The 16,715-nt window shown below is 38.5% G+C and overlaps 1 protein-coding gene across 2 annotated transcripts in view; it reads left to right on the top strand.

The window, feature by feature from the left end:
- The first annotated feature begins 1,537 nt into the window (after window positions 1–1,537).
- The window catches only part of LOC138060570 (polyunsaturated fatty acid 5-lipoxygenase-like), a 54,447-nt gene continuing 39,269 nt past the window's right edge, over window positions 1,538–16,715 (top strand). Inside the window, exons 1-2 of one of the 2 annotated variants that reach the window (XM_068906412.1) lie at window positions 1,538–1,703; window positions 14,164–14,301. In XM_068906412.1, the coding sequence (XP_068762513.1) occupies window positions 14,243–14,301 (59 nt within the window). In that variant the 5' untranslated portion in view covers window positions 1,538–1,703; window positions 14,164–14,242. Of the gene's footprint in view, window positions 1,704–4,446; window positions 4,677–14,163; window positions 14,302–16,715 lie in introns of those variants that run through there. The other variant, XM_068906411.1, reaches the window with a different exon arrangement.

The raw sequence follows: 16,715 nt of genomic DNA, 5'->3' as shown, positions 1-16,715 counted from the left end.
GGTTACCCAATCTATTATTACACAAGACATCGGCCATTTTGAAAGTAGGGCGAATAGGCAAGTTTCGAATTGTGCTGCAACAAAAGAACAGAGTTGAGAATGAGTTCTGGGAAATAATTAGTATTTTGTTTTGTTCAAAAAAAGAAAGGAAAATGTACATTATTCCCCTGAACCTCGACTCTGTTTTTGCTGTTGCTGCACAATCCGAAACTAGCCTATTGAACAACCTGAGAGAGACAATAATTTTATGAGGATTCCTATATCTTACAATTTGTAATAATTGAAATGTGCACAGTTTAATAGCGTTATTTAAAGTGGATGAGTATTTTTAAAAGTTGGTTTAATCGGTTATTCCTTTGTTCAGGAATGAGAATTGAATTTTTATTGTCAACTGTAATTAATCTGTACTCTTTTGGACATAAAGAAAGAGTTAATTTGTTTTCCTCTAAATTGCGAGCGAACAAGTGCTTTTTTAATCCGTTTGCCCAACTGGGTTCGTTGTGCCTCGACGGTGACAAGAAAAGTTTGTTCTTATGTTATAAACACGTATTCGCAATGAGTTCTCGTAAAATTAGGGGGAAATCTCACTAGCTTGTGTTTTCAGAAGTTTGTTTAAAGCACCCAAACGTTATGTAAGTGTTGGAGCACTCTTTGAAGAACACCATGTTTTCATTGCATTAAAATACAATGAAAAAATGAGTACCATATTACTTATGAATACATTTAAATAATTTGCAAGTGTCTATAGGTGGTTTTCACATTATGTCATCGACGCCATGTTGGTAGACGAAAACAAAACACCTCTCATTAGCTCCTTCTGTTCGTCCACAAGTAATTGTATATCGCAGCATTTTTATCTGTGTCTCTAGAGATTGGTTGCAAACCACCCATTAGAACAAGCACTCTGAATAAATACCCAAGCGTATGGAAGGATTGTCGGAAAGTACGCCACCTACCCAGATTTTATTTTTCATATGGGTCTTTTTTCCCTGTTCATCCAGGCTCATTGTATTGAATAAACCTTGCTCACTAGCAACTGTCTGAAAAGCTAGTGGCGACTTTGATTGCAACAGGGGATAGCAACGCTAATAGTCTATCTAATATTTCGCAAGGGGATTAAAAACTGAACTACGGATATCAGATTTCCAGCATTTTAATTGGCTCGCTGGACAAAGGCTATCACTTCATGTACCTGCTGTACCTCATATGGTCAAGGAACGAGTCAGCGATAAAGCGAACTGAAAGCATTTTTGCAGCTCTGAGAAAAAAATGGCCGTCAAAAACCTTTTTGGACAAGAATTGTCGAGGCGACAGAAAAAGAAATTAATTGTTTTAAAGAAAATTTATTAGGAGAAATAATCACCCTTTGTAATTATACTAAGAAAATTATTCACCTCAGGGTCTGTGAATATTGGTGAATAAAAACCTCGACTTCGTCTGGGTTTTAATTGGCCGATATTCACCTCCCCTTCGGCGAATAATTGTTAAAAATAGATAATCTCCTAGTGGATAGAAATTGATAGATTGATAATCCCTCACTGGCCCTCGCATCACAGTCACATGCAAACCCGCCAAACCGTTATTTCGTACTGAGATGCCGTTGGATGCCCACGCATCTTTGATACAAAGTCTTTGGTTTATACCTTGCGGACCTTGCACATCGGAATTTGCTGAGCCAAAAGTACACTTCGAAATCACAGTCGGTACGTAACACTTGGGCCGAGGGTACTTGGGAAAACAAATTAGCAGAATCACGAGGCAGTGCACTCTGTACCGTTGCTCAGACATTACAAACGTTTAAACACCTAAAGGTTACTTTTTTTAGTGTTCTTATGGATTCATTCACTGTTCTGGCAGTGTCATCCACTGTAATTTGTTTCAGTCCCCTTTTAAACGCTGCCGATGGATCATACTTCTTGATACTCACCCACCTGGTCAAAGTTAAACAAATCTGTCTCCTCTTCAATGCTAAACCGGCCGTTCTCGTAGTTCTCTTCCAAACTGGATTTACCGAACTACTTGGTGCTAAAGTCATTTCCTTAGACTCACTCATTTCTGTCAACTTTGCAGAAAGGTGCAAAGTTGTCAGTATTACTGATTCGACAATGTTAAAATCCCCGTGGGTACTTTTGAAATCTTTAATTTATTTTTTCCCAAAAGCTTATTTAGCACGCATTTGTTTTATTATTTATATATTTATTTTAATTTTATTGAAATAACACCATACACTCACAAAAAAGGAACACAGCAAAATTATTAAAAAAAGAAAAAAACAAAAATCATAACAGTAACAGAGGAACTAAAGAAAAGTTGTACCAAACTACAAAATTGGATATGCTTTAAAGAGCTAAGCTAATATTATATGATGTTCTATAAAGAGCTTAAAGTGGCTAGGTCACGCAATTTTAGGCAATTTCAACACTGATCGAATGGTCATAGAATTAACTAAAATATCAAAAGAACTGTTTAAAACTATAGAAGAACTCTCACAAAACACAGGGAAGCCAAGAAGGGACATGGATGGACAAAACTGGAGCGGATTGAAATGGATTGAATTTGGGTAAATTTGAAAAACGTCGGCCCACCTTTTTTCAAATTTATATCAGTCTATATCAAAATGTCATTTACACAGCTGGAAAATCATTCTCAGTTGTTATGTGGCCGTGATTTTGCAAATGAAAGACTCTTGCTCTGCCAATTTGACGTTTAGAGCTCATAATTAACAAAATTAAACAAAATTACCTAAAATAGCGTGACCTAGCCCCTTTAATATAACCTCAGTTATAGCTATTTTCCTTTAAAACATAAGAACGAAAATTAAGGAGAGGGAATACATTACAATATACTTTCCTAAAAGGCTTATATAAATATGACATTTACATTTGACTTATGTTACAATACTTAGAGACTTATTCATTTTACTTGCAAGATAAGTGAAAAGAAAATTACAAAAAGCCACAATTTTCAAGTTTCCGATTCAAGCATCGAGTACAGAGATCGTCACTAGCCATATATCTTTTCAACTCCCCTCTAGCTAGTTGTGATTATCCTATGTAAAAACTTAAATAACATTGTCTTAGTCTGTTATCTTTATAAAAGGCGTATATATGACTAAACGTTTTCTGCCACTCTGCTGAGATTTCGGGAATGTATTTCTCGCAAGTCTCAACATTTCTTTAGATTTAAGTTTACACTGCTTCTGAGATTCTTAAAACAGGGGATGCAATAGAGTCGAGGCGCTGATCTGGATATGGAGATTCAGGAGCTAGCTTTTTACGATATGACGGAATTGTTGATAATTATTGAATAGATGGCCAAAAATCAATTTGGATTTTAAGTTTTCTCTGAAATTCTTCAAGTGAAAAGAAAATTCCCTTTCGAATTCAAAATATGGTGGATAACAAGAATACTGCTGTCGCACCATGACTTCCAAAACACCAGGATTGCAATCGATATTGTAATGATTTGGTGATTCCACAGAATGAATTTACTGTTCGTATCTTGAGGACTACAATGACAGGCAGTAATTAGTGTTAAAATACTGCGCATGCCATTGCACGACACTGCCCCTTTAAATGGCTTCCAATCTTTGAAATTCGGCCAGTAAGAAAAAATCTCAGTATGTATGGAGTAAAAACATTACACCATAGAAAGTGCTTGAAAAAACTCACTCGTTCGCTGCGCTCACTCGTTCGATTTTTTGACGCATCGCAACTCGTGAATAAAAATCGTTCGTACGCACTTGCCATGGAATAATCTCTATATCATTATCCACCCTGACCAATCGCTCATCGATTCTATCTAGGACGTTCAGCTTTCCAACTAGTTCTGTACATGTAGGCCTCTTAAGATGGCGTCACCGTACATGAGGCATAGGTTTTCCTCTTCAGAACTGTAGGGGCAGCGGAACGTATTTTGCATTGCGGGGGGGCGGGGCGAGGGGGAGGGGGGGGGGGGGGGGGGGGAGGGGCTAACAAGCAAGCGCCGGAGACGCTAACTTGTAGGGGGTTCTGGGGGAATTCTCCGCCAGAAAATTTTGAAATTTTGAAGCTCGGAAATGCTACTTTCACCATCTCGGCGAGATATCAAAAAAATAAACGTGGATCAACCGTAAAAACCATTTTAATTTTTTTAAATTTTTGCTTGAAATTGGGACTGAACTGGAACACCGTGTTCTCTTCTCACACGATTTTGGTGGGATATCCTCGGCTTTTGTGATAAGTTGAAGGTAGACAAGTTTACCTGTTTGCTTCAGTGAGAGGAGTTTATGCCGGAGGACGAAAATTCACGTCTACTCCATCAACCTTCCCAATCCAGTCATGTTTTTTATACTATTTTGCAATGCGGAAACCCAAGTGCGTCTTTTCGGAACATTTTTTCTATTGTTAAGTATATTCATGTGCGGAATCGGGTTAGACAAAACAATGGTTGGTAGGCTATTGCATTAATCACAGTATTTTCTGATTCTCACACCATGCTTTCGAAAAGTATAAACATAAATCCTTTTAGGGCAGTATCAATACTTAAAGTTGACGGATTAAAATAAGATGTCAACCTGTCACTCGAAAGCCCGACGTCCCAATTTTAAACGATTTTACCAACAATATACTCGAGGTATCTACGCGTAGTGATCACTCCAATCGAGTGCTTCATTGAGGCGTTATATTGGCGTAAAGGTACGTTTAGAATATTCTTGTTTTTTAGATTTAGCATGAAAAAGGATAGTGGAGCGAGAACTAGATATGAAAAATAAGTTCTTACCAGCGACTGCTGGACCTTTAGTAATCTCTCTTTCGCATAAAATGTTATCAATTTTAAGATAATCAATACATGGGAATTAAGCTACACCTTGATTCAAGTCAGCTATATTTTCGATTATTGTTGTGATGGCTGATTACTTCATGTAAGCTAACCTTTTTAAAACGGGTGCTTAGACTTAAATACTGTTGAACAATGCTGTTTAAAAGCGGTGTTGAGGCTTAAGTAAGCACTATTTCAGATGCTGCTTACAAATTGATCAAGAGTGCTCATTCGAAATAGTTTTTTTAGGGCACTCCATTTGGGTAGTCCATAGGGTACTCCACGGAGTAGGGCTCCGCGTTTTGTCCTCTCCCACCTTCTTTGACCGCACTATCACCAAGATGACCCTGTACTAGGCATTCCGATTGCAACCAGGAGAGAAAACTGCTAGGAGCTCGAGACTGAAAGATCGTTGAGCGCGTAATGAAGAAGTCTAAATTTGAAACGCTTTCGTGAGGGGACATTGCACTTGAAGGCCACTTTGTTTTCTCTTTGTCAATTTGCTACTTTAAGTATTGATAGTGCGCTAAGGGGATTTATGTTGATTTTTAGCATAAACATGGTTTGAGAATCAGAAATTGCTGTGATTAATGTAATAGGTAACAACTATCGTTTTGTCTTGTAAATCTAGAGGTTCGATCGTGTTGTTTCTTTGGGAAGGAAACATCGCTCTGTTAAATAAATGAAATCAAATTATGCTTACGAAGGTTTTCTATCTGTACGTTACGTCTAGAGAATGCCGCCAGCCATATGTTGATGGACGAAAGCAAAAGATCTCTCCTTAGTTCCTTTTCATTGTTAGTCCACCAGAAAACTTACATTCCATCATTGATATCTGTGTCTCTAGGCAAAGGTTTCAGAACTGTCACTTGAAAGAGTGACAACCAAATTTTTATTGTAAATTATACACCGCCAAATCCTCAACGTGGCGCGATAGTCAGGTTGTTTACCATTTAGAAAAAATGTCCAGAAATTCCGGTTGGTTTGTAAATGGTACACGACTCTTTGGTTCGTTCCACTGGAAAATTTCCCAGAGCAGCGGGACGTCTGAAAAGGTAGTCCCGTTTTCCAGTTGGAAACTTTGCGATGGAAATGTGTTCCATTTACATGAAAGTTTTGAAACGTCTCACCAGTTTCAGGCTATTCACGGCCATATGTTAATTTTGGCAACTACATAAATGTATCTTTTTTGTTATTTGTACACACTAATTCGAGACTTTACTTTTAAAGGAGAAACAAAGATAATTAATATCTTTAAAATTCAATTTATAAATGGCATCGCAAATTTGCTTACAATTATGGCGCATGGAAACTTGCAAAGAAAATGGAACAACCTCGGTTTTAAAAATAATCAGTGCGAAAACATTATTTAAAATATGTAACGTGAATAAAAGTACGTTAGTTCTTATAAAATAGTTCGCATAAAATACAAACACAGTCTTTGCTTTATACAAACACGGTTTTTGCTCTGTCGCTGAGCAATTCGTTAAACTCACCATTCACGAACTCGCTCAGCAATTCATTGGGTTGAGCAGTAGGTACGGTATTTTTTCAGCGTTCCTTACCTCTTCCTTCCTCCGAAGAAAGGTTTTTAGTAGTTTTTGTTTTTTTGCTCATCCATGAAGTCATCTATTGTTCCTTCAAGGAGAGCAAATTTAGAAGAAGAGAAGAAGAGAAGAGTAGAAGAAGAGAAGAGTAGCTACAAATGACTTCCTTCTTAAGATAGGCAAAAAGGAAACAGACTCCTGTTCTTTTTGCGCTGGCTCCCCAGAGACACTTACGCATCTTTTTTGGCATTGTAGATCAACTCAGACTTTTTGGAATAATGTTTCGCAGTGGACCTCCGAAGAGCTTGACTTGACCAACTTGAACATTACCCCCTTTACGCCAGCTCTTTGTCTCGGCATAATCGACAACATATCCAATCTTCTCCTACACCACTTCCTCCTCATTGCTAGACATTATATATATAGTTGCAAACTACGAAACACTATTCCTAGGGTACAAGTGTACACTCAGTTAGTCATACGCTCCATGGAAATTGAGAAACAGATTGCGTTTGATAATAATAACTTAGCCTCTTTTAGGAAGAAATGGGCTACTTTTAAACAATGGCCCTCAGAATATAATTTGACCAATACAGTTAATTAAAGTACAAGTAACAAACGGGCAGATGGGTGATGGAGGACCATAAGGCAGACAACCTTCTTTTAATTGTTATTATATAAACTGTAGTATTTTGGTGGACCTTGTCCTTCCTTTTTTTTTTTATTTATTTCCTTTTTTTGTAAACGATAACAGTTACCTGTAATGAATTGTAAATGTAATGTATTGTAATTGTTTGTGTGTGCGAAATAAAATTTAAAAAAAAAGAAAAAAAAAAAAAATAAGCACCAAAACACACAAGAATACACCAGATAATCAACGGTATTTTATTTCCCATACAAAGTCTTATAACGCGTTTAAATTCTCAACGGCTGCCTGTAACCCAATACCGCTTGCACTCAAAGGTCATCTTCCCACTAGTAATTAACCGCGCGGCCATGGGCCGAGCGCGGTTCTTGCTCTGCAATCGGTTTATTTATTTTTAACCGCGCGGCCATGGGCCGACCGCGGTTCTTGCTCTGAATGTTGTTTATTTATTTTTATTTTTTTATTTTTCGTTTTGTCGGCGAGCTGAACCAAACTTCCACTAGGCCACATAGTCGGTGGGACTTCCAGTCACGCAACTTATGATGTTTATTCGCCAAGAAGCTGTAACAAAATATATTTTTTTGTGTGTGCTTTTGAAACATGTAATAGTGACTTTTAAGAAAGAAAGCTAAGACTATTACGTCATCGGAGATTTCACAACAGCTACGACTGATGGTGCAATCGAAGATTTCTCCTCGGCTATAAGTGAAAGAGCAATACGTTCGTGTGCAGTCGCTGTTGTCAATTGTTGTGCTACAGATTGATCAGGTAATTTTGTGTCTATAGTCATCAGTGAATCAACAAGGACTGCTTTGGAATGTGTACTACGTTGCGACTATAGTGGTAAGAAAACAGATAAAATTTAGTTTTGTTGGTGAGCAGACCCAAATTTCTATTCGGTCATATAGTCAGTGGCACTTCGAATCACGCAACTTATGATGTTTACCGGTACTCGCCAAAAGCTGTTAAAACGTTAATGTACTTAAAATTGTATGAATATTCCATTCTTTATTTAGTACAAAATATATTGCCTTTTTGTGTTATTTAAGCGGTTGATTCGAAGCAAGTATTGAATACATAAAAGGTCTTTATGTCATCCATGGAATGTGTCGACGTTTCAACTTTCATTGGTAGGAAAATAACCACCGTACTAAAGATAGCCGTGGATAACGTAATTCTTGAATTATGTGACGCGTGTGACTACTTTGCTAGGCTTCACTCGTGTAAAAAACCAATCAAATTTAATCGCGACTTTTAGGAAAGAAAGCTGTAAGTTGTTAAAAGTGTTATTATTGTATCGTTCATACCCATAGATATCCTGATGACAGTTCCAGATCAATTAAGACCATTACGTCATCGGAGATTCCTCGGAGATTTCACCTCGGCTATAAGTGATAGTGCAATAAGTTCGTGTGCAGTCGTTGTTGTCAGTTGTTGTGCTACAGATTGATCAGGTGATTTTGTGTCTATAGTCATAGTGAATCAAGAAAGACTGCTTTGGAATGTGTACTACGTTGCGACTATAGTGGTAAGAAAACAGATAAATTTTCAAAGCGCGGTTTTAAGATATGAAAGATCTTCTTGTTAATTATTACATGCTCTCTAGTGACGCGAACTTGGGCTGCCTATTCGTTCCTTAGCTCTTCCTTCCTTCGAAGAAAGGTTTTTAGCAGTTTTTCTGTCAGTCTTTTGCAATCTTTAATGTCTTTGTCAAGTTTGTTTAGTACGCATTTCGGTGTTTCTGACGGTGTTCCAAAAGCAAACAAAAAATAACATGTTTATTACAATGTGGAAACCCCTAGAGGCTAATGAGAAATCAATTTGTTTTCGTCCACCAACATGGCGGCGATAATGTAACGTGAAGATGGAAAAAAAAAATGCTTTTCATTTAACAGAACGAAGTTTCCCTTCCCAAGGAGACAACACGATAGAACCTTTAGATCGGTCTTGATAATCCCGAATTGGGGTACACAAAACAGTAGATGGTACCTGTTGGATTAATCACAGCAATTTTTGATTCTCAAACCACGGTTATGATAAAGATCAACATGAATCTGCTGAGTGCACTATCAATACTTAAAGTAGAAATTAAAATGAGATGTCAACCTGTCACTCCAGAAGTTGACCTCGAAATTTTAAAAGATTTCACCAATAATATACTCGAGGTATCTACTCGTAGTGATCCCTTCAACCCAGAGTTAGTAACTCTGCTTCAACCGGATGCTTTATTGCGGCGTCATATCGGCCTCAAGATACGTTGAGAATTTTTTTTTTAGATTTAGCATGAACAAGAATAATGAAGCGAGAACTAGACTTGTAAAATAAGTAATTATTAGTAACTGCGTATGCTGAACATTTACTAATCTCGCTTATTCATAAATTGTTATCAAGACATTCAAATAATAAATTTCTCGAGACTCTTAACCACTAGTACTGCCACCCTTCGCTTAAGTTCACTATGGAGATTGAGAATAATGGAATGCTTCGGATCCGTTTCTTGGCACATAGCTCCTTAACAAATCTACACAAATCCAAACCAAAGTATACGTCAAACCTACCAACACTGGCCTTTTGCTGCATTACAAGAGCCATGTTGATGATCGCCACAAGCGCGGCTTATTGAAAACTATGCTTGATATCGTGCCTTCCGCCTCTCATCCAACTGGTCATACTTTTCCGATGAATGTGATCGGCTCAAAATGGTGTTTTCTCGTCTTAGTTATCCAGACAGGTTAATTCCACCATCTCGCGCTTTATCGCAGTCAAAGCTTCTGATCAACCTGTTCTCGAGTTACCAGCTATTAACAACGAATTAAAAGCGGTTCCCGTTGTTCTGCCATTTAAGGACCAGCCTTCAGCCGTTATCGTAAGAGCACAACTTAAAGATCTGAGCCAGAAAATTCAAGTGACCGTCCAGCCCATATTTGTTAGCCACATGATTAAACAGCATCTGAAACCGCGCGAAGTCAAGCCTACCATTGTCAACAAACAATCCCTTGTTTATCAATTTAAATGTGACCTGTGTGATGCAGGTTATGTTGGTTACACACGGCGGCATTTGCATCAACACGTTGACGAGCACAAGAATGCGTCTTCCTAAATTGGAAAGCATTTCTGTGTGGAACATTCCTATGTGCCCAATGACCTTACGAGATATTTTACTATCTTAAAAAAGTGCAAGAGCAAGTTTGACTGTCTCATTTATGAAATGTTTTTAATTAATGAAGTGACTGACACCAAGCCTCAATGTACAGTCAGACTCAATTCGTGCGAAAGTGTTTTAATCCTTTTTCATTCTTGCACGTTTTTAACACCCCCTTTTGTACATTTTCATATTTTACATACTTTTACTTCTTAGTTTTATATTTATATGTATGCAAATTTTATCTTCACTTTTAAGCTTGATAATGACCGAAGTTCGGTCGAAACGTTGCGCATTTTTCCCGACAATTTTAACCTCATTCAAAGATAATCGGTTTTATAGGGAATACATGCGAATTACGCCAAACGTTGATGTGAGCCAGGTATATCATGAATGATTCCATGGATCCCTTGTATTTTCTCGATATACATACGAGCCTTTAGGCTTACTGTGATAGTAAATGTATAACCCATACCACAAGGTGTGTTCCGTAATTATTTTATACCATGTAGTTGCATGCCGCGAAGGTGCACTGGAATTCCGTATTTCTAGGATATTTTTCGCTTAAGGTGGCTTACTACAGTTTTAATGGATTATAACAGCCCAACTTCTAACTCTTTTGAAAAATGTCCCAAGATGTTTTTTCTTTCTCTATTTACTGTTTGCTTAAGTCTTTTGCCATTCTATGTGAAAATTGAACAATTAAACGTAAACAAATGGCCAAAATGAACGACCGAGTACCTACGGAGAGACTGGCCATTCTATGTGAAAATTGAACAATTAAACGTAAACAAATGGCCAAAATGAACGACCGAGTACCTAAGGAGAGACTGGGCTCTAGTAGTTTAAATCACGTTTTTCTCAAAATCTACCCGTATGAGGGGCCCCCCCCCCCCCCCACCCAAAAAAAAAAAAAAAAAAAAAAAATTAAAGGGATAATAAATTGACTCTGATTCAGCATTCATGCAAAGTAAAATAAAAATCTGTTAGGTAGATTTTTCGCAAATTTTGATTTCACATTTTCTTAGTTTGCGAAAAATGTGCCTTCAAAAGAGTTAGAAGTTGGGCTGTTATAATCCATTAAAGTAATTGTAGTAAGCCACCTTAAATAAAAACCTTCCTTTTTTGACTGCACTATCACAAAGATTACCCTGTTCTAGACATTAAGATTGCAACCCGGAGAGAAAATGGCCAGGCCTGTGAGTGCGTAATAAAGGAGTCTAAATTTGAACTTCACTTTCTTGCGTGGACACTGCACTTCAAGGACACTCTATTTCCCCTTTGTCGATTTGAAGAACAGGGTAGGCGTCGTTGTACAAACACAAAAAAATAGTAGTGTTCTACGGTGTTTTATTAACTTTTGAATCTTGGATAAATTTATACCCCTTACGGTAGACATTTTCAAACAAGTAAAAAAAAAAAAAAAAAAGAAAGAAAGAAAATTAATGGACATCCGAAATCATTTGTTCAAAAAACAATATGGGCAGCGCTTTTTTGTTAACAGACTAGCTTAAAACTAAACCTGAGTTAATTCGAATGATACACTCATGCTTAAAACCTAAACGAAATAATGATAAAATTAACAAATAAGTGGCACTTTCACTCCGACTCTAATTTTAAAATTAATTGGCAACTTGCAACATTTTTATCAAACTTTTCCTTTATTCCCTAATTCCCTAGTCCAGCTGGTTAAATACCAACTTGAACGAAAATAAAGATTTCATTTTCTGTAATGACATTTATATTTTCATGAATTTCAGTTTAATTTTTCGTTACCCAGCTGAACACCTAACTAAACAATTTTAATTCGCACAACCGTTCATGATCATGCGAATTTTCCGTCTCGATGTAAGCGTCCAACAGCTAAAAAAAAAATGGTGAAAAAGTCTTCTTAAAAAAAACTTTCATACAAGATGAAATACGACGTCTTTCTAGTTTTTCCCAAATCTAGAATTTGAGCAAGATGATTGTGCGCCTTCACTTAATATAGCTAAAGTTTAGAAAAAAGTCTGAGAATTTTCATTATGCTTCTCGTTTGAAGTGGTATGAACACTCCTTCCAGCAACTTTTCCGGGATAGATTCCTGAATTGGACGACACGTGTGGGTCGAGTTTGTCGGCTCTCTGTTCAGCTCCTGGAGAGATTTCCTGAAAATTTCTTATGCAATCGCTTTTGGGATAAATTTTCAGCTAAATGGTGTCGACGATTTTATCTTTGATCAAAGTTAAAATAGCGTCTTTGAACCGGCGGGAATCCCACTAAACACTGAGAACGGTATAAAATCCAAACACGTCAAAAAACTGAAAAACGCTGACATCCGTTTTGTACATTGAACTATATTAACACAGTCCAAAGAATTTGAGCTGAAACGGACAAAAACATTTTGAGTTGTTGAAAGGTCGACTCTTTGGCAAAAGTCGAGAAAACGTCCAGTAAAGTTTCATGGTCAAATCACGATATTGCTGCAACACTGGGCTTTTACAAGACTGGATGAAGTTAAGTATTTTACAAATCGCTACTCAAAGTCACATGGTTTATATATCTGCCAAAATAAAATCCGGATATATATCGATATGTCTCGAACCTATGACGAAACTTCAATTTAAATGCTCCAGCTTCCTTATTAATACCAGGCCACCAGACTTTAGTTCGTAACCATTGTTTCATGTTCACCGTCACGGCATCACAAAACACTCGGGTACCAGAGCTGCTTCCAGACCAACTGTGCTAGCATTATTACTATTAGTGATCGCTTTCTTGGCCTTACGCAATAAAAATATCCCAAATTGTCTGCTTGAGCTAACCGTCTCTTCAGCCGGCTGTAAAGGCCGCATTGTGCTCAGGACCAAACAAATGGTTCTCCTTTCTTTGTCAATATCCTCAGAGGCCAGCTCTGCCACTGTCGCAAGGTCAGGGATAAATCTTGCTTTGAAATTCACTAGGCCTTTAATAGAAAGAAACGTTTGTGACTTCTGACACCTTTTCTTGTTCACCTGCTTGGCTTAATTAACAGCCTTGACGTTCTCTTTGGATGTTCCAGTCCCTTGCTGTAACAGTATTAGGCCTATAGTCCTGTTCCGGGACTCCCTCTTAACCCGCCCTGAAAATGGGCCTGGAAAAGTTGCAGGCCCATTTTTATGGCGGGATAAGAGATACCGGAACGTAGATGAGAGCCTTGGTATATGAAACACACATTTCTCTTTGTTAAGGATAAGATTCTTATTTTCCAACCTAGCGTATCGTGATCAGTTGTATCAGGACCATATACACAATGGTGTTATCTGAAATGTTTGCTGTTCCACGTCATGCCTAACCGTGACTGATTAGTCTCAAATAAATGTGTTTATTAAAAACTGAACTACGGATATCAGAATTCCAGCATTTTCATTAATTGGCTCGCCGGACACAGGCTATCAGTTCATATACCTGCTTTACCAAATATGGTCAAGGAACGCGTCAGCAATAAAACGAGATGAAAACTCTTTTGCAGCTCTGAGAAAAAATGGCCGACAAAAACCGTTTTGGACGGGAATTATCGATGCTTTAGTCGACAATACATGGAAGAGTTGTTGATCCTGGAGAGTTTTTAATAGAACAAGTATTCTGTTCGGCCTTGCTGGAAAGAAAGTGATTATAACCAACTCGGCGTTACGGGCCTCGTTGCTGATCTATCACTTCATATCCAGCGGGCCCTCGTAGATTAATTGTTAAATATTTAAAGTGCAGGTTATATACGAAAGGGAGAAGTAATCATTGCACTTATCTCATGGACAATTTAAGCAACTGTCTCTCATGTAGATACCCGAAAACTTTAACAGGCTTTAACAGGCTTAACGGGATTCGAAGCCATGACCTCTGCGGTGCGCGCCGGTGCAATGCTCTACCAACTGAGCTATGAAGCAACTCATTTGGAAGCAGGCCGCACTTGTTCGAAGGCTGGATAGCACTACCCACTGGATAAATCACCGTCTGCTGGATTATAGAAATATAGAATCATGAATGATATTACGTACACATTGTTATTGCAGGTCACACCCTTCTGACAGAGGCAACACGTTAAAAGTTACATCCAAGATCTGGTATATTGACATCCTGTCTGTCACCACCATGGCTCATTTGGATGCACTGCTCACCTTCATTGTCAGCTTCTTAGCGTCAACAACAAGGTAATCTTCTAAAACTGTTTTTTTAAACGTTATTTTGTATAAGAGCCGTTTTCTTCTGCTGGTTTCAGTCTCGTCATTTCCAAGAGGGAATACACCTTATCCCAAAATAGCTGCCATTTGAGTCTTTCACTGATGCACTTAACAAATCAGCCCTTTTTTCCACGTTCTTCAACCTAAAATTCATAGAGGATACTACACGGTGGCGAGAAGACATGAATTTAACTTTGAGTGGAAAGAATAAAATCTCCGAATGAGCGCATCCGAACAAGTGAGATATTGCTCTTGCCACGAGAACATAAAATTTATATCTTCGAGCTAACGTGTAATTTTCTCTTTATTATATGGACGCGGAGCACCATGGGTAAGAAAATTTCATAACCCATCTGTGCGGTTTTGGTGGCTGTACGACCGTACGTACGTCCACCCCTCCATGAATGCCAATGTGACCAGTAACACATGACCAGAACGCGGGCTTAAGTTTAGAGCTCATTGAGGCGGCCATATTGCAGCTAGATTACAGCGTACATCTTTGACATTTTTTATGCAAGGGCAAGCTCAACAAAGGAGGAATGACGGATCTTGGGATATCTAACCAGCGAATAAGTTGTAGACTAAAAACAAAATAATAATGCAAGGCTGGTTGTACGGCTGTGAAGATATATATATATATATATATATATATATATATATAGAAGAGTGGACTACTTTTTCATTGCAGATCGACAAGCTTGTTTCGTAGGAGCGTAGCGCTCCCACTCTTCAGGATCTTATGATTCTATTTACATAAACGCGGTATTTATGCGTTCATTTTTTCATCACACTTGCTTACACATTGTTTGGTTCTTAATTACACGTTCTTTAGTAAAAACCTTCTTGCATGCCGGCAGCTGCTAACTAACTCTGACCTTTTGTTAAGTGTGGCGAGCTTCGGGTGGCAAATTATGTAATATTTTTCAAGTGTGCATAAGTTACATCTTTTTGTAGTGTTACAATACGCACGCGCTCTGCCTAGAATTTTCCAAGTGATCTTATACTCTGTTTTTGCTTTCTTTAAGCGCCATACATATTTGCTTAGCTCAGTTTGATTACTGTACTTTTCTGTCCTAAAAGATTGCTTGTGGTTTGCGAACCTCGCCTTAAAGTCCGTGTCCGTGAGCCCTACATAGTGCTCAGTCCCCTCGCTAGATGTGACAGAGGCCTGGTACACAATGCCCTTTGCGAGGCACTGGTTGTCGAGTGGGCACTCCTCTTTCTTCCTGCAGTTGCATAGCCTTTCTTCGCGTGTTTCTGCTCCTGATTGTAGTAGTAGGCGCTTGTTTTTTGAATCTATTGCACTTTTTACGTTAGGCATGCAACTGTATGAGAGCTTTAGGGTACTACGATTGAAAATTGGCCTTAGGGCGTGGCCCCTTGGGAAACACTCATTGATGATCCGCAAGAATTCTTTCCCTAAGTTGGTCTTGACTCGCGCATCGAACGGGGGATTGAACCAGGTAACGTTCCGTTTTCTTATCCTGCGTTTTTTTCTCCTGTTTTCCCTTGGGTGGAATTTCAACGTGTGCTGGTATCCGCTTTTGTCTAACGCCGCTTGGTAGGGTGGTGCAGCTTTGTTGAACACATTCATCGGATGAAATATCCGATAATCTCTGGTTTACGCTCTCTGGGATACGTCTCAGAATGCTGGGAGGGGTGGTTGCTCTTTGCATGCACATATTGTGGTATGTCTCCAGGTTTCATGAAGGGGTCGTGCCTTCCGGTGTTTAAATCGAGGGTCACATCCAGGTAGTTCACTATCTTTTTGTTTGCGTCGATAGTTATCTTCAATCCATTGTCTGCGAACAATTGAGCTATTCGTTTCTTAATTCGCTCAATGGACCGAGGTGGCTCGTGTGACACGGCGAGCCCGTCGTCTCTGTAGAGGCCTATTGAATTGCCGCAAATGCTCTTTAATTGTGAAAGCATGAAGACTACTACAAGTTCGCAGGACTCGGCACCATCGTACGATCCCATGGTTACGTTAAATAGTTCACCAGTGGCGTCTCTTTTTACCCAAGGAACGTCCTCGCTGAATAGGAGTGTTTGTTTCGCGTGCATAATGATCTCTCTGTCTGTGGGTGGAATGTTCACATACTTAGCGGCAAAGTCAATGGCGTCAGATAACAATTTTTCTGTCTAAATACCGCGTCAGACATGCTAGGAAATTTCTCTTGAAAAATGTTTTCACTTAGTTAATGATGAAGATCCCGTGTGACACGTCACGTAACAAACTTAGCATCTATTGTGTATTGTTCTGTATTTTCAAATATCTTTGATTGTAACCGTTTTTTTCTGGCAGTTGCCTGAAGATTGCTCCGTATGGAGCATGAAACTCAGAGTAGCGATTAAATGACCAAATACCCTCACTCTTGCATTAC

Source organism: Montipora capricornis, chromosome 8, assembly GCF_036669925.1.
Source record: "Montipora capricornis isolate CH-2021 chromosome 8, ASM3666992v2, whole genome shotgun sequence".
NCBI lineage: Eukaryota > Metazoa > Cnidaria > Anthozoa > Scleractinia > Acroporidae > Montipora > Montipora capricornis.
This window is presented reverse-complemented; position numbering and strand designations above follow the sequence as displayed.